The sequence below is a fragment of the Neopsephotus bourkii genome, unplaced genomic scaffold (assembly GCF_033783945.1).
Source record: "Neopsephotus bourkii isolate Nb327-2 ecotype Australia unplaced genomic scaffold, CSIRO-AGI_Nbou_v1 NB_1637, whole genome shotgun sequence".
NCBI classification, from domain to species: Eukaryota; Metazoa; Chordata; class Aves; order Psittaciformes; family Psittacidae; genus Neopsephotus; species Neopsephotus bourkii.
In genome coordinates, this window is record NW_026902112.1 from 11,250,235 (window position 1) to 11,266,754 (window position 16,520).

The following is a 16,520-nucleotide window of genomic DNA, read 5'->3' on the forward strand; positions in this document are numbered from 1 at the left end:
CCATACCTTTCAGGTGTATAAAACCCAAAGCAAAGTATTGCTTGTATCAACTTTGCCATGTACATAAGGAACCTGAGTTTTCCCTGCTTTACTCAGAACCATGGCTGATTTTTGCATATATCCAAGTCAAAGTCCAGGTTAAGTCTAAACCATGCTCCGTGTTAAATGGGGACGGACATGCAACAGAACAACCCAGATATGGGTCTGGAGAGGTTCTTTGCTGGGGGAGACTTGGATCAAGCTAGAACAGTCACATATTCAGCCACTAAGACCTGCTTTGGATGAGCAATAACAGCTAAGACTTGTCATATGCATCAGGGAACAAAGGAAATAATGCAACTCCTCCAAGGCTAGGATCAGTCATTAGGAGATGTCAGGAACATGGGGCCCAAATAACTGATGAGAGGAGGCTCAGGGTGCCAGGGTTGCATTTAAAGCTTTTATTTTGCTCTTTTATCTTTCCTTCTTTCTGTCCTGCCTCCTATCTCTCTGTCCATCCTTCCACCCATCCATCCATCCATCCATCCATGCTCACTGGCTAATTCTGGGATTGTCAGGCCTAGGTTTTCCTTGTCTCATTCCTTGCTCTAGGCAGCTGACAAAGCCATTCAAGCTCCACATTTACCACTTTCTGCCCAGCCCCTGTTTCTCTTTGCAGCCTAAACAGGTCTCTGAGAAGCCTATGGGATTTACTACAAATGAAGATTTGGTGTGTTCTTATGGCTTGTATGCTTTCATGAAGGGGATTTTAATCAGAGCAGATGAAAGTGCATGGGTATAGCCAGCAACTGGTTGTGGGAGGGGAGTATATTGGGATTGGTCCCAATATTTGGGAGCACATTTGTGATGTGAATTGACTTGTGTCCTAAGCAAACTGAAGCCACTGGATATTGGAAAGCTAGTTAAAGGTTGGTCTTTATTTTAAACTGAAATGCTCCATGACTTAGCAGCTATTAAAACACAGGGTCTGGTCCCTTCCTAGTCCAATAAAGACCCAGACAAAAGGTATATGCAAATATCAGGGTGTTTGTAGTCCTGATTCTCTTGCTGATAGCAGGCAGGTGACTGCCCCATCCCACCCCTTCCATCCTGCAGCCTGCAACCAGCTGATGCTGGGATGGTTTGGAGTTGTCCTGACCAGTTCCTATGCTCCTTAAACGCCTTTCAGGCAACAGTAATGGGAAATAATACAACTTCATGAACTCCATGGTCCTCTTCCATGAACCAAGCTGCTGAATATAAAGTCTGGCTCCTGGCAGGGACTCTCTGAATCATTCCTCTCCCTCCTCTGCCTTTCCCTTTTTGGATGGCAATAAAGATTCCTGCCACCACACTGAAGCTTCATTAACCTTTATTAATTTTCTCAGGGTTCCGGGATCAAATTTGTCACCATTTCATATCTTGGCATTTGGTACTTCTTGAGAAAAATATATGTTTGACAGTTTTACCTCCTTTGGGGGAGAAAGATCCTCTGTCTGGAACTTGCTGTTTGGAAACAAAGTGGTTGGCAGATCACATACTATTTGGGCTCAACTCTGTTCTCTGCTAATCCACATGACCTGATGGAGCTCTCTCCTGGTTTACAACAGGCAGTGCTGGTGGGTGGGATTTGGTTGTTATTGCTCAGTTGTTTACTAGGCAGGGCATGTGTCAGGGTTGAAATGTGCCCAATAACATGAAGAATGGGAATTTAAGTCTCCCTTGTAGCAAGGTCAGGGCTACGCCACATGGGACGAGAATGAAAAACTGGCAGAGCATGGGTTTGATAGGAACATGGGTACTAGCTGTCAGTTAGGAGTTAAATGCCTTTACTTTACAGTGGATACATTATTTACCTTCTGGTCTCAACACCATGATCTTCAGTAGATTTTCTGTTAAAGAGCTTCGCTCTTCCACCTGAGTTGGAAGGTGCCCATTTATAGCTCTGTTGGTATAAAAGTCACTTTGTTGATAATAGACCTTCATCTCTCTTTGTTGCTGGTGGAAGGGTAGATGCTGTGAAGGAGACACCCTTTTGAGCTATCCCTTTCCTTTTCATGTGATTCATATTTTCTGGTTACTCTACAGAGCATTGTTAAGTAGATGTTGGTTGCAAGGCAGAGTTTTCGACTAAAAAAAATCCTGTTGATCATCACCATAGGCCTCAAAACACTGCTAAAGATAGTGGGATTCATTGTCAGCACATCTGAAAAGGCTAAATCCTCCTGAACGAGTACATCAGAGAGTACATACACCTTAGAAAAATCATTGCAACTGATTAAAGACCAGACATAAGGGATCATATTCTGCATGGTCCCAAGTCTCACTGAGAAACAAGGGGTTGAACTGCCATCCAGACCAAGTCTTGCAGGCTGACTTGGTGCTGAAGTCTCGAGGACTGCTGATGGTCAAGGGTGCTGGGGTTGGAAAGCCGATGGTTGTGTCAACCGAACATTGCAGGTCGCTGTTGTTTTATACGTGTAACCTTTGTAGTGAAAGATCTTGCAGAGTGAACCAAGGTGTATTTACATGACCCATTACCTTGCCATAGCCAATGGACGCTATAATTCCAGAAGCCAATCGCTGAGGTCCACAGATAACAGAAAGCGAGAGGACACTGATGAACTGCAGCACTACGGGTACCCTGCACCTCAAATAGGTAAGCTCTGACCTACCACAACAGCCTATGGAGATGGCACACTGCCTGGTCACTGCACTTCCAGGCTGGGCTGGGCTGGCTGTGTTGACTTGCTTTGCTGTTTCCATGACCCAGCTAACCAACTCTTTCCCCCTCAGGTTAGTGTGGGCTTGTCCAACAAGTCCCACACTGAGCAAATGGTCATCACTCAGTTTGCTCCCATTAACCTACAGGGTTTTGTGTTGGTACCATTAGCCAGAGAAGGCAAAAAAGGTTAGATGCAAAGCCCTACCAAGACCATGCATCTCACAGACTGCTTCTCATCGCCCTGCCTACTTCTAAGCCACTGCTTTGTCTGAACTATCTAAACAGCCATGGTTCATTAAGCCAAAACTGACCTTACTGTGATACAGCCTCTTTGCTGATGTCCATGTCACACCTTCCTATTGACTGTAGGAAGGTTGTGATTGGGAGAGAGCAGGACTGCTTTCCTCTGTCACTAGGATTTTAAGTGCTGTGCAAGGACTAGTGTCTGATAGATTCTGCAGAAGAACCTTCCACCCGCTTGCAACAGAAAGGGAGTAATGTGTAGGAATATCAGAGAATGTAATCTTGGAAGATGGGAATGAATTAGACCTAGTTCTATGCCAGATCCAGTCTGGAAAGGTTTTGTGCTCTGTCTTCATCGCTGCCTTTCATAGCAGCAGCTTAACACATCATGGGTCTTGGGCAAAACAAGGTGTACTGAACCTGAGTACGAGTTAAAATCATTACCCAGTGACCTTGCAAACACTTTGTGCTCTACAAAGGCTTCAGACCAGTGATTCAAAGCTGAAGAGCTGTGAAACAGATTATAAAGGGAGTGGGTAGTATTCTGTTGTGTATTTGCTTTGCTCCATCCAACCCAGCAGGACTTTGCCAGTGTGCAGCAGTGAATAGTCAGGAAGCTGTGTGGTGTGGAGGTTCCAGGGGTGATCAGGCATTGACTGGGGTTGTGGCTTTCAAGTTAAAGCAAGGGATGGCTTGAATTTCTTTGCTACCCTGCACTGAATCTGCTCCCTCAGATGGAAAAAGACAAGATCAATGGTGGTCAGCAAAAGGCTACAGGAGATGAGACAGAGGGTGTTTGCACTGCCATAACCTGGTGAAGCTGAGCTCAATCTCTCCGTAGCACATGTCCACATGGGGAGGAAGAGAAGGGACTCTAAGGCAGGACCTGAGATGCCCCTTGTTATTTGTACTCTGCCTGGTCCCAGGTGCTTCCTGGTGCTTTGTTCCAGCCTTTAGCTCAGCCATCAGGCTTATAACTTGGCATTTCTTCCTGTCGTGCAGCTGGATACTGCATCTGGACTCAGTGACGTCTCTATTAACTCCCTGTCACCACGGCCACTCCTGTAGCATGGATGACTTGGGCTGTGGTATCCCTGAGTTCAGCATGGGCTGGGAAATGTGCATTGCCCTGCTGCAAGCTTGCCACCTTCCTGACGCTGTCCCAGGAGCAGCAACTGCAGCTGAGTGGTTCAGAGAAATCAGGATGGAGGAGATGTAAAGACCAGGCAGTGGGTACAGCCCAGGAAGGGATTTAGAGGAGTCTTTAGCTGGGGGTGTTAAAGCAAAGCCCACATCTTCCTTAGCAATTAACAAACTTTATAAGGGATAAGCCATTTCACATCTACCAATGATCTGGAAGAATATGAAATATGGAAAATGGCTGATGCCAGCCTTAAAGACTAGGGACGAAGAGATGGCCTTGCCCAGTTGAATACTGGTGTGTAATCCTGCCAGCTCTCTACAGCCCTGGGTCCTGTTGGCCCATAGGTTCTGGCATGGTTGTGCTCTCAGCTGCAGTGCTGCTGGCTGCCTATGTGTCTCTCCCAGCAATAGAATAAGAGTGATATACAGCCCAGCAGGTTGCTGGCACGGGTACTCCTGGCTCAGCCCATAGGCAGCTTCCAGGAGGCCTTTGCCAGAAGCAGGATAAGAGTGAAGAAGTGGCTTGTGTTTAGTGAGATGCCACATTGACAGACACCAGAAAGACAAGGGATCCTGCAGAGAGTTGACAGTGATGTGCTGCTCCATTAGTAACAAGGGAAGAAACATCAGCGAGAAGCTGCAGGCACTGATGGGGATCAAGCAGCCAGCTGGTCTCTCTGTACAGCCAGCTCAGTTACTCTCAGGGCTGGCCACGAGCTGGAAAGGGTCCTGGATTGCAGTGCTACCTGTGCATGGAGTGATGCCCAGTGTGGAGCACCTTCGAAGGCATCTTCAGCTGCAGGAGAGGTGCTGCAGCTGGCTCTGTGGGAGCAGAAAGCTCTGCAAACTGACATCTTCTCACCTGAAGTGGAGTCCTTGCCCTTAAGAACTCCTGTTAATCGCCAGGCTGGAGAGGGACTCTTCATCAGGGACTGTAGTGATGGGTTCAAACTGAAAGAGAGAAACTTCAGGTTAGATATAAGGAAGAAGTTCTTCACTGTGAGGGTGCTGAGGTGGTGGACCAGGTTGCCCAAAGAAGTTGTGAATGCTCCATCCCTGGAAGTGTTCAAGGCCAAGTTGGACAAAGCCTTGGGTGACATGGTTTAGTGTGAGGTGTCCCTGCCCATGGCAGGGGGTTGGAACTGGATCTTAAGGTCCTTTCCAACTCAAACCTTTCTATGATTCTAAGCTAGCCTGGAGCAGCACAAGACTAATCAAATCCTGCAGACACATCTGTCTACAGGCATCAGCCATGATGAATGGCCTCTTGTCCTCTGTAGGGTGAAGAACAATTTGTGGGAGTGCATCTCTGGCAGGTCTAATTATAAGATAGTACTGAGCTATAGGCAGCTTTCCAACCCAACAAGCATGGTAGATTTCTTGCCCTTATATCATAAAACAGAGCCAGGATCCATTTCTGGGATAAATAACGGGAAGATGCTGCAGCCAGCATTTTGTATTTGCTGCAATCTGACCCACAGGGATGAAGAAATTCTTCTCATCCATAGTTTTTACAATAGCCAATATCTCTTGGATGGAGAATGAGAGCTTGACCTGATGCCTGAGAGCACCTCAGAACTGGGTTTCACATGGTTTGAAAATCAATTGAATTTCTTCAAGGTTTGAGACTAGACTGGATGCAGTGTCCCAGTAGGCTGAGATATATTCCTTAGTTCAAAATGGCACCAAAGCCAAAGGAGAACCAGCACTTGGAAAATCAACTTTTTGTGGATTTAAAAGCCGGAATTGGTGCAATGTGAGAGATGATCATTGAAGAGATTTACCTCTAATCATAGACACTTCCACTGTAAAAAAGCAAAGGCCAAAAATAACAAAGAAGAGGAAAGAGTCAGAAGAGGTAGAATTTGGTTCAAAGATGCCATTCGTTGATCAAGTGTCACAGCAACTCTTGTCTGAATATGGAGATTGCGAAGGTCTGAGTAGGGAGGTGGTGGATGGGAGGGTCTCCAAGCCATGAGTTGCTGATGGAGGAGGCCACTGTGTCTCTGCAGGATTCCCTTGTCCCACATCTGGCCTCTCAGAAAGACTTCTGGGCACAAACTGGTAGCATTTAACCACCAAAGAGTGGCATCTCCCTGCCATTGAGGCACTTGATGCTGGGTGCAGTAGTGGGGAGGTTGCTGTAGGTCAATGGGAGGTGTTCTCTGAGCAATGGAAAGGCATCATCTGTTCATAGAGTATCCAAACAAGCTATGTAGCAGGAACGGTTGGGATCTGTGGGACAAGGAGGGATCTTCTGTGGTCTGGGCCACTCTAGAAGGCAAATACTGAAATGATGGTACCAAAAAGGTCACTTGCTGGTGGTGAACTGAGATTATCACAGGACTGTCTGTCTAACAGGGCCTGTTGAGTTCCTTATTGGAAAGGCAGCAAAGTTACCTTGGAAAGGCAAAACTCTGTATACCAACAGATCTAATACTTGATCACTAAGGCCTCAGAGCACACACTATCATCTCATACACATCCCAGAGAAAGACCAATATTCCATGACATTTATCTAACTGGAACCAGCTGTGTAGATCAATGAAACAAAATGCAAAAGCAAAGGGAAACAGTATTGGGCAATTCTGGCTTAATGAACAAAAGCAGTTACTTCCCATGATAATCATTACAATGGCTTAGATGAGTGAAGAAAGGCTCATCCTTACTTCCACCTCTTTCTAAGTCCAGCCACTAAATGAAGGGATGAAAACCTGTTAATTTTACATCAAGGACAAATCTTCCTCTATGCTTTTCCCCTTCAACAGCCCTGCACATACTGATTTACCAGCCTCCAGTGAATGGATATATTTGTAACCACCAACTGCCTGTATGTCTGGAGATGTTCAAAGTAGCTGTGCTGAAAAACAGGATACATAATAAATAACAGATAACTTCCAAAAATCCCAATGAGTAGATTGATGACGGCTTGAAATCCTGCATAGAATTCCTTTGCACACATTTTTCCCTTAAGAAAATAGTAAATAAATATATATATTAGGCAGTATTGGGCAGTTTGGTAGTGTCTAACCCTTACAATCCTCATCACAGTTCCTATACTGACATTGACATTGACTTTTAAGTAGATGGTTTATAACCCTCACTGCTCTACAAGCAGGCTGAGATCTCAAGCCATAGCAGCCTACTGTCAGAGTTTCTTTGATGCTCCGTGTTGAAGCTGACCAGTCCAACACAGCATCTGCTGTCCAGCTTTCTTTGGGAATGGGGTGGCTGTGTGGGAAAACAAATCCAAGTGCTGTGTGCAGCTCAGGCTGTGCCGTGTTGTACAACCCCTGAAGTCTTGCTGCACCCAGTGTTGTGATGCTTCTTATCTCAGCCATCATCTTCCAAATGCATCTGGTTGGGATGTGACATGGTGCAGTCTGATGCTTTGCAAAACTTGTTAGTTAAAAGGGTATGCTCCTCTGTTATGCAGATTTAAAGATGTTTGTTTGTGCCATATGCCTGTGTACTATGCATACCAAATGTTGTGTTCTTGGTTTGTCATGTGAAATTATAAGTAATCCATGAAAAAACTGAAAGCGCAAACAATGCAGAGCTCAATTTAAAGGAACAGAGCAAGGTTTTGTTTTCATATGAGGGAGAAAGGCATTTTCTCAAGGATAGAAAGTAGAAAAACTACAGAAAACTGTCCTTTCCCTGCCCATGTCACAGTTCTGGTGACTTATCTGGAGTCTGTGGCTGAAACACCCCTGACATAACCATCTATCTGCAAGGTTATTATTGACAAAGGCAATATGTCTCATTGATTCCCACTCCCATCTCTTGTTCAGTAGGATACTTTTAGTTGCCTTTTCAATACTGACCATCAGGTAAGCAGTAGATAGGGATTGTGTGATGCCTTGGGACAGCCTTGTTCTGTATTACGAGTTTAAAGCAGATCTTCTCCATAGGTGCAGGAGATGACAAGAGAAAACTCTGTGGGATTACTACAACCAATGTCCTTCTCATACATTGTCATCTCCTGTTTTGCCTGCTCCTCTTCTGCCAAGCTACATTGGCAGGGACTGTGAGAAGGCAGGGAAAGGAGTTAAATCCTTACAACAGCTGTTCTGTTTATGGCCACATTTACTATATCTAATAACTGCTACTTAATTAGTACTATCTGTGAGTAGATATTACATATCTCAGCTCACATGGTTCTGCAGTACCTACAACCCATGGTGGAGCCTTCCCTGCCCAGTGCCCTGATGCTTCCACAATATCCTTCCCTGTTTCTCTGCCTGTGTGTTACATCTCTATGGAGTAAATGGGAGTAAATGGAGTAAAACCTTTTAATCCCATTGCCAGCCCTCACATTTTCTCACCAATGCCCTTGCACCCTTCTTGTCCACCCCATGTGGGACACGTTGCAGAGCTTCACACCAGCAACTTGGGAAGTGTAACTCGAAAAGCATTGCCTTGGCGATCCAGGTATGAAGGATGCCAACATCCTCACCTTCTTCTCCCACCCCAACAGGCGACCCTGCAGCTGAGGAGTGGTCCCCATGGAGTGTGTGTTCAACTACCTGTGGGGAGGGCTGGCAGACCAGGACCAGGTTCTGCGTGTCGTCTTCCTACAGCACTCAGTGCAGCGGCCCTCTCCGGGAGCAAAGACAGTGCAACAACTCCGCCGTGTGCCCAGGTGGGCTGAGCACTCCATGGATGGTGATCAGGAGGGGAATGGAGATGCCCAAAGGATTGGTTGCCTGTGATATCTCCACTGTGATATTGTCTTGGAGGGAGATGGTTTTGTTTCCTTTTCCTTCTCTTTTTACCCTAAAGTCTCATCCAGACCTTGCTGGACCTAACACTATTAAATGGGCACTTGTTTTGTGTGGTATGGATGATCTTACAAGAAATCTGGAGAGGGCATGTGATGACAGGATAAGGGGGAATGGCTTTAAGCTATAAAAGGGGAGTTCTAGATTAGATATTCAGATGAATTTCTTCACTATGAAGTGGTGAGACACTGGACCATGTTGCCCAGAGAAGCTGTGGCTGCCCCATCCCTGGCAGTGTTCAAGGCCAGGTTGGACAGGGCTTGAAGCAACCTGCTCTAGTGGAAGGTGCCCATTCCAACCCAAATAATTCTATGATCCTATGATCTTTAAGGTCCCTTCCACCCAAACCATTCTATGATTAATTCTATGTTTTGATGCTATCTGAAGTCAGTGAACAGAGTATATCTGAAAGACGTGCTCCTTGAGGTGTTTTCAGGCATGGGGCAGTGTGGAAAAGAAAAGCATCAGTCAACACTTTAAGTCACTCAGATACAACACTGGGCATACCACTGCAAAATCAGGCTGAAAAACTCAGGCTGCTGGTATGGTTATGAATGGAACCAGGTGTCATCTCTGTTTCCCTACTCTTTCTTCCACAATCTTGATGGAAAAGTACAGTCTGGGGAGTCTGGACATCATTTCATGCTGTTAAACTACTAGGTGTGTTATTAGTAACTGGCCTCCTCCAGTCATCTCTTACCATACAAAGTGCCTGGAAACAATTGCAACATATTAGGTTTGAACACCCTTTGCTGAATCTGGTGGATCAACCACTGTCAGCAACTGGTGAAGGACTGTAAAAGTTCCTGTTTGTGGGTTTTTTATCCTTGAAGCGTTATTGACTTTGCATTAGCTTCTCCAGTAAAGCTGGATGGGATCAAGTCCCTTAAGAGAGATCAGTACATTCTTCTAACATTTGGCCTCTAGAGATTACATTGACAAACCTTCCATAAATAACCTGACCAGATAAGATTAGATTAGATTGGAGAAGATGAGATTAATATAGATTAGAAGGCTTTAGCTGTCTAATTTAAGGGGGTGCCAGTGATGGCCTGAGCACTACTAGAGTGTATTGCCCATCCCATTTTGTTCTTCCAAGTCTCCCTTGCTTTGCTCCTATGTGTCACTGACAGTAATTAGTAGCCAGACTACAGCTTTTCTGAGAGCTTAAAAATGGTGTAGCCTTGGATGAGTTAATGGGAAAACGTGTTGAGGGAAGGATATAAGGGTAAGAAGTGACAAAGTGATGGTGAGGTTTCTTCCCCAGGAGTGGTGCTGGGGTTTCTTTTTTTGTTCCTCTCTAGCTAATTGCATCTTTTGCTCAAAAAATGCCCTTTTCTCTTGGCTGAAAGATCTGAAAAGAAATAGGGTCAATTGTAATTGCGTGATGATTTATTTCAAATAGTCCAGAAAGTAACAGACACTTTGTGTCAGTACCAAAGCACGTATTGTATGTTTTGGGTTGGTTTATTCTTGACTTTCCCACACTACTTGTTCTGGGTGGGAAGATGATGTTCTCTATGGACTCAAGCACTTCTTCAGGCCTCCTTTGGAAAGGAAAACTTACTTCTTCTGCTTTGATTGCAGTGCACGGTACCTGGGATGAGTGGTCTCCATGGAGCTTGTGCTCTTCCACGTGTGGGAGAGGATACAGGGACCGGACCCGCACTTGCAAACCCCCTCAGTTTGGTGGGAACCCCTGTGAGGGCCCAGAGAAGCAAACCAAGTTCTGCAACATCGCGCTTTGCCCAGGTAAGGCAGTTAGAGATTAGAGACCTTCCCTCCGGCAGGTCTCCCCACCTCTGAAGATGCCCACGCACGGCTCATGGAGAAGGGTCCTTAGCTGTCTCATCTGGATCATGACACAGTTTTCACTGTCCCAGGGAGAATCATCTGTAAGGACACATTGAAGGAACAATCTAGAGGTGCTTTCTGGGGTTATTCAGCTTAGTGTTGTCTTCAGTTCAGATTTGCCCTGTATAATAACTTTCAGAGCACACATTATACAGGTTGGATCTGGACTAGATCAGCTATCACTGCTATTTCCAAGCTCATCTTAAGCTTTCCGCTTGTTATCTCTGGTGAATGGTTTAAAGCTATTTTGCCTGACTGGGCTTGTTGTGCTGGAATTAATAGCTTCACTTGCTAGCAATACACATGCATTAATTCACTGTATATGCGAGATTTCTCTGTACCTGATCCTGCTTTGGATGATGAGACAGACTAAGAGACTCCTGGGAGCTTGCCATGCATCAATTTACTATACATGCACGTTTTCTCTATGCCTGATCCTGCTTTGGATGGTGAGACAGACTAAGAGACTCCTGAGAGCCTTCTATGCCATATTTTAATACTTTTAAGTGTTAAATATTAAACACTTAAAGTGCATTTAAGTATTAAAAGTATTAAAATATGGCATGGAAGGACCTTTCCCCTACCCCTGGATTTCATTTCCAAATGCCTCTCCTTGAGTTTTGCTTTGAAACACCAGAGAGCAACCTCAAGATGAAATGGCTTTTATCCACTGGAAATCCATTTGTGTTCCTGTGGGTTCCTACCCCTGACTCAGACTGGTTTTACCAGAGTCTGTATAAATGTAACTCTGGGTGTCCCGGTGACCATCATCTGAACACGAGGGAGCTCCCCATCATTCCCTCCTTCTCCCAGGGTAAAGTCAACTGACATTTCTCCAGTCTAATGAGAATCATTATGAGGCATTACTATGTCCCCAGAGGAGGAGAGGGATTGTAGGAGTGATGGGAACTTTGTGAAAGCATTAGTGAGAAGCTTCTTGCTATTTCCCACCCAGCTTTCACCTCAGATAACTCTCCTTGGGTTTCTGGCTGCTGTCCAGAAGTATCTATTGGGAATGAGAACATCCCAGACACACCAAATTGTCTCTGTCATAAAAAGACAAATTCAAGAAGTCAGACCTAGCATTGCTTGGGCAATGAAGCACATCCTGAGTTAACATTGATCCATAATTCATTCAAATACAAATAAACATTTGGATACACCGCAGCAAAGGAAACACAGTGGTGGAAAAGACAAGCAGCCCAACTGCAAGACTTCTAATGAATGCCACAAAAACAATTCAGTGCCTTTGCTGTGCTAAATGAGGGTGGCATTGAGGGAACCATTGATGCACAACAATGGGCCCTGCTCAGCGCTTGACACACCAGACACTCAGACTGCTTATTACTGCCCTGCTCTTAGGATTTATTACTACAAGTGATAAACCCGTTCTGCTGCAGGGACAACAGAGCTTTTGTTCCTCCTGAGCAGTAGATAATGCAGGCTGAGCCTCAAGTCCTTTGCAGAGAGAAAGAAAAGGTGGAAGACCATACCAGTCTCTGCATAGACTTCACCAGCCAGACTCCAATGATAGACTCACACTGTGGTGGGACAAAGTCTTTGCTTTGGCCATGATGGAGACTCTTCAGCATCTTACCCAGAAGATATCTTTACATCTGTGCAAGCAGCTGGATGTGCAAAATGACCACCTCCGTTTCTCCATTCTTTCGAGCAGCTTTGAAATGAGTCTATGAATAAATAATCTCTCATCTCAAAGGAAATTACCTGTTCCCTATCCCCAACTGAATGATCAGTTTATGGGTATGGCTGTCTTTCATTTCCCCACCTCTCAATGTTCATGCTTGTGGTAAGCTGCCGATGACCACTGCCAATGACCACAGCAGGTAGGGCTTTGGTAAATTCAACTATTTTTGGTAAGCAACTCTTTTGTTAAATACAACAAAGGGGAATTATAATGATGGGCAGATGCCATCAATCCACACTACTTTCAGTCAGAGAAAACATGCTAATTTATACCTGGTAAGACCTCCTTTGTGGGGCTTTGGATCATTTCCAGTAAGGAATTACCTGTCAGTCACCACTTCTTGCATTTCCCCTCTTTAGGATTGATAGGCACTGATATGATGCCTTGAATTTATGCATGATGAAAACATTGAGCTTGGATTGCTAAAAACAAACACCTTTTGCATGTACCTTCATGCTGCCTAATTTTTCACACTTTCTGAGCTCACATAAACCCCTCTGAGTTAAACAGTTGCTTATAAGGATCTGTTTGATGGGGTTCTTTTTACATGCTTGCAAAAAAAAGCTGCTCTATTGCAACGAGGATCATTCAGAGCTGTTTGAGTCTTTGCACATTACATAGAATGCCAGGTTGCATATATTTTGCATGGACTGACAAACAAAGTCAAATAAAATGAGCTGCGATCTACAGCAACGCCATTAGAGCCAGAATTCAGGCTTTTCAGGGATGGATTCAGGATGTTTTCCTGAGTGAGAGCTGGCAGCTAATGAGAGCTAAACAGAGCATGATGACCACTGCTAATGAGAAAGAAGAGCTCCAGGAATAGCAGCCTTGGTGATGGATCTGTTGATCAGGGACCAATTAGGGTGTAGCTATCACACTTGGGAATGCCTCGCACTGTACGAGGCTAATAAGATGTATTCATGTTTCTCTCCAACCACGTCCCTGTGCATGTCTTGTCCCTCCTTCCTCTATTTAATTATCAAAGGCACTGCTGTGTAGAGGCATATCAAGCCTGTCAGTGTTAATTCAGCCGTGAGAGAAGTACATTGACCACACACACGCACTGCTCGTGGTCGTCTGTTGGAGCACACCTTTGCTCCAAGCATTTCCCTGCTACCAGCGTGAGTTCCTATGAATAACACTGTGATTCAAGTTTCTGCATGAGCCTTAATGGAAAACAGAGCATCTGAGTGCTTGTGAAAGTTCCCTTCCTGCAGTCTCAAGCACTGCTTTGGTGAAAAATGGGTTCCCTTAAAAAGTGCTGATTGCCTGAAATAGGAAATGTCATGGTAATGTATTGGTTCCTTCACAATTTTCAGTACAAGCATGATCCATGCTCTCTATTTTGATGTTGTGTTGTGACTGGCAATATTATTAGTTCTGACTTTAAGGATGGAATGTATAGTATCAATAATTTCAACTTTCACGTGCTTATGTAGAGTGTGGACATAAAAACTGAAGTGTTATGGCACTTGCATCCTGATGGGCCATAACAAACCCATCAGAGGTTGCAGAATGTCCTAACAAATGGCCATTGGCACAGTTGTCTGAATGTTTTCTTAGTGATCTTTGCCTTTTCTCTGTGACTCTGATTTGTCCTCCCCTGCCTTGGTCCCTTGTAGGCAAAGGCAGGAGACTCTTTCTTGCACATTCCTCTTTCCAGAGGGAGCTATTTTCACATTCCGCTCTGTTTTCTCTCTTTGGGCCACTCAGTGGACGGCAACTGGAATGAATGGTCGAGCTGGAGCTCCTGCTCGGCCTCCTGCTCCAACGGTACCCAGCAGCGGACGAGGGAGTGCAATGGACCTTCCTATGGGGGAGCTGAATGCCAGGGACACTGGGTGGAAACCAGGGACTGCTTCCTACGCCAATGCCCAGGTCAGTGACCAATGACTTCTTTCTCTTGGCTCACCTTTCTCTGTAGTCCCAGGCAGGCTTTGTAGAATCTTTCTTTGGTGAAGAACTGCAGTTTTCACCAGTAATGAAGTAAAAAGGAGGTTGTGGATCACACCAACGGACCATGCCAGTCAGAATCCATAGCTGGCAAATGCTCCAGGGGACCCCAGGGAGGTGAGTGATTGCCCACAGGGGATGTGTCTTTCTAAACTTAGATACCAGTTTTCAGCATGTGCTTAAAACCCCCCAACAAAATATCGATTAATCTCCTTCCTTCACTCCACAATGCTTCAACTTTCCTCCTTTTTTTCCTTATTGTTCCTCTTCTCCTACCAATTTACCACTCCTAGTTATAGTTGAAGCAAACAGGGAAGCAACCTCCATTGTATCACAGCTTTAAACCCTATATATGACAAGGTCTGGCACAATGAAGCATTGATTCATACCTATATATCTAAGACTTATCACTTACTTTAGTCATCTGGCTGTGTCTTAAAATAGTAGCAATAATAATATTAATAATAATCATTCTTGCTGTCCCAGCTGTTGTAGCCAGCACCTTACATTCAGAATAATCACCTCGTCTTCATAACTTGGACCAAAAAAGAGTCATTTCATGCAGGAGAAGCAATGAAAACTGAAGCAGATACTAGAGCACACCTAGCACATAAATCTGCATTTCTTACACCGACACCATCATTATAGAGTTGCAGTTTGATGCTTGTTTTACACTTGGGGAAGGTCATTGCAAAGGGGCAGATTGGGTCAGCTGGTGTGAGAAATATTCCAACCTGGAGAGAAGGCTTGGCCAACAAGAAGCCTTCAAGACTGATCAGCAACTTATTTGTCTTGCCATGCTTTTCCTGGCTGATTCCCTGCCTCTCCTTGGGTTAGAGATCCCTTTTAGATCAGGGGACTGAGAAGGAGAGGACACCTGAGATGGAAAAGGTCTTTCTCCCCTTTCCCAGAGAATAAGGACAGCCAGAAATAGTTCACATCTTTGAGGCACTTCTTATACCTTGCTCAGGTAAGCAAGTATTGATCTCTCTTTCACAAGCCAGTAGATCTTCAGCCTGATATACCTGTTTCCTCAGGGAATCCCTATCTTCTGTGGTAGCATCACCATCTGCAGCAGAGCATAAGCAGTATTTAAGACAGGTATTGGACTTTCCTACATTGTCTCTAGTAGGTTTTGATGTTTAAGCATCTCAGTCCTTCATTGTAACTTATGGACATCTTCAGAGACAAAGGGCCTCACTTGTTTTTAGACACTGATATATGAGTTATCTATCAAAGCAATGTTGGTCACGTACTGAACTGCATATGGTGTCATTAAAGAAAACATCAGAGGTTGGAGCTGTCCCTCTTTCTGGAGAAAAGAGGGATCTCCCACCCTCCCAGAAGGATTTATTTGACCCATAATAACGCGTTAACTCCTAATTAAAACCCAAAGAGGAATCAGCAAACCTAGGTCCTTGCTCTATTTCTGTCACTGGGTTGTTGTTTCCCTACCTTGCAGGCTTATTATGAAGGCTAATTAACACTTTATAGTGCTTTGATAAATGCCATTGTTAATGTAAAAGGAACAGCATTTTGATAAATGCCATTGTGAATGCAAAAGAGGTAACATTTCCACTGAACGTGTAAAGATGTTGGGAGAAGATACAGTGGAATGAGGCAACATCCCAAACCTCTTTCCAAGGCACATGAAACAACAGTGAAATGCAAACGGATGCAGGGAGATTTATTTGATGTTTTCATGGTTTCCTCACCCAAGGGCTCTGCTGGTCTAAATCTCTGAGCCAGACCTTTTCTGGGAAGGTGTGTATTCACCCGTACATTGTACATCCCAACACATCTCAAGCTATGGACTTTGGTTGCCAGGCTGGTTGAATCTCTGCCTACCTGGAAAGTGTTCATGAGCATAGCCCCAAATCTGAGCCCAAGGAAAAAGATTGGGTTGGTTTTGCAGGGAGTGAGTATACTGAGGGGAAACACAAGAACACCCACAACTATTACAGGGCTGCTGCAGTGGCAAAGAGCACACACTGATTTCGTGTCTGCTGAGGATACAAGTAGGAAACCCCCCTTCACACCAAGTCTAGTTCTACTCACCCTATGTTTCACTGCTCAACTTGTGACCTTGCCTCCTTCTGTTGTAGATTATGTCTGGGACATGACAGGCTGT

At 44.8% G+C, this 16,520-nt stretch overlaps 1 protein-coding gene across 10 annotated transcripts in view; it reads left to right on the forward strand.

Moving 5' to 3' along the window:
- ADGRB1 (adhesion G protein-coupled receptor B1) overlaps positions 1-16,520 on the forward strand; it is a 282,952-nt gene that overhangs the window by 126,823 nt on the left and 139,609 nt on the right. For 8 of the 10 annotated variants that reach the window (XM_061374166.1, XM_061374170.1, XM_061374172.1 and 5 more), the window contains 4 exons: positions 2,531-2,638; positions 8,571-8,735; positions 10,462-10,625; positions 14,140-14,314. In XM_061374166.1, the coding sequence (XP_061230150.1) occupies positions 2,531-2,638; positions 8,571-8,735; positions 10,462-10,625; positions 14,140-14,314 (612 nt within the window). Of the gene's footprint in view, positions 1-2,530; positions 2,639-8,570; positions 8,736-10,461; positions 10,627-14,139; positions 14,315-16,520 lie in introns of all 10 variants that reach the window. The other 2 variants (XM_061374169.1, XM_061374177.1) reach the window with 1 other exon arrangement.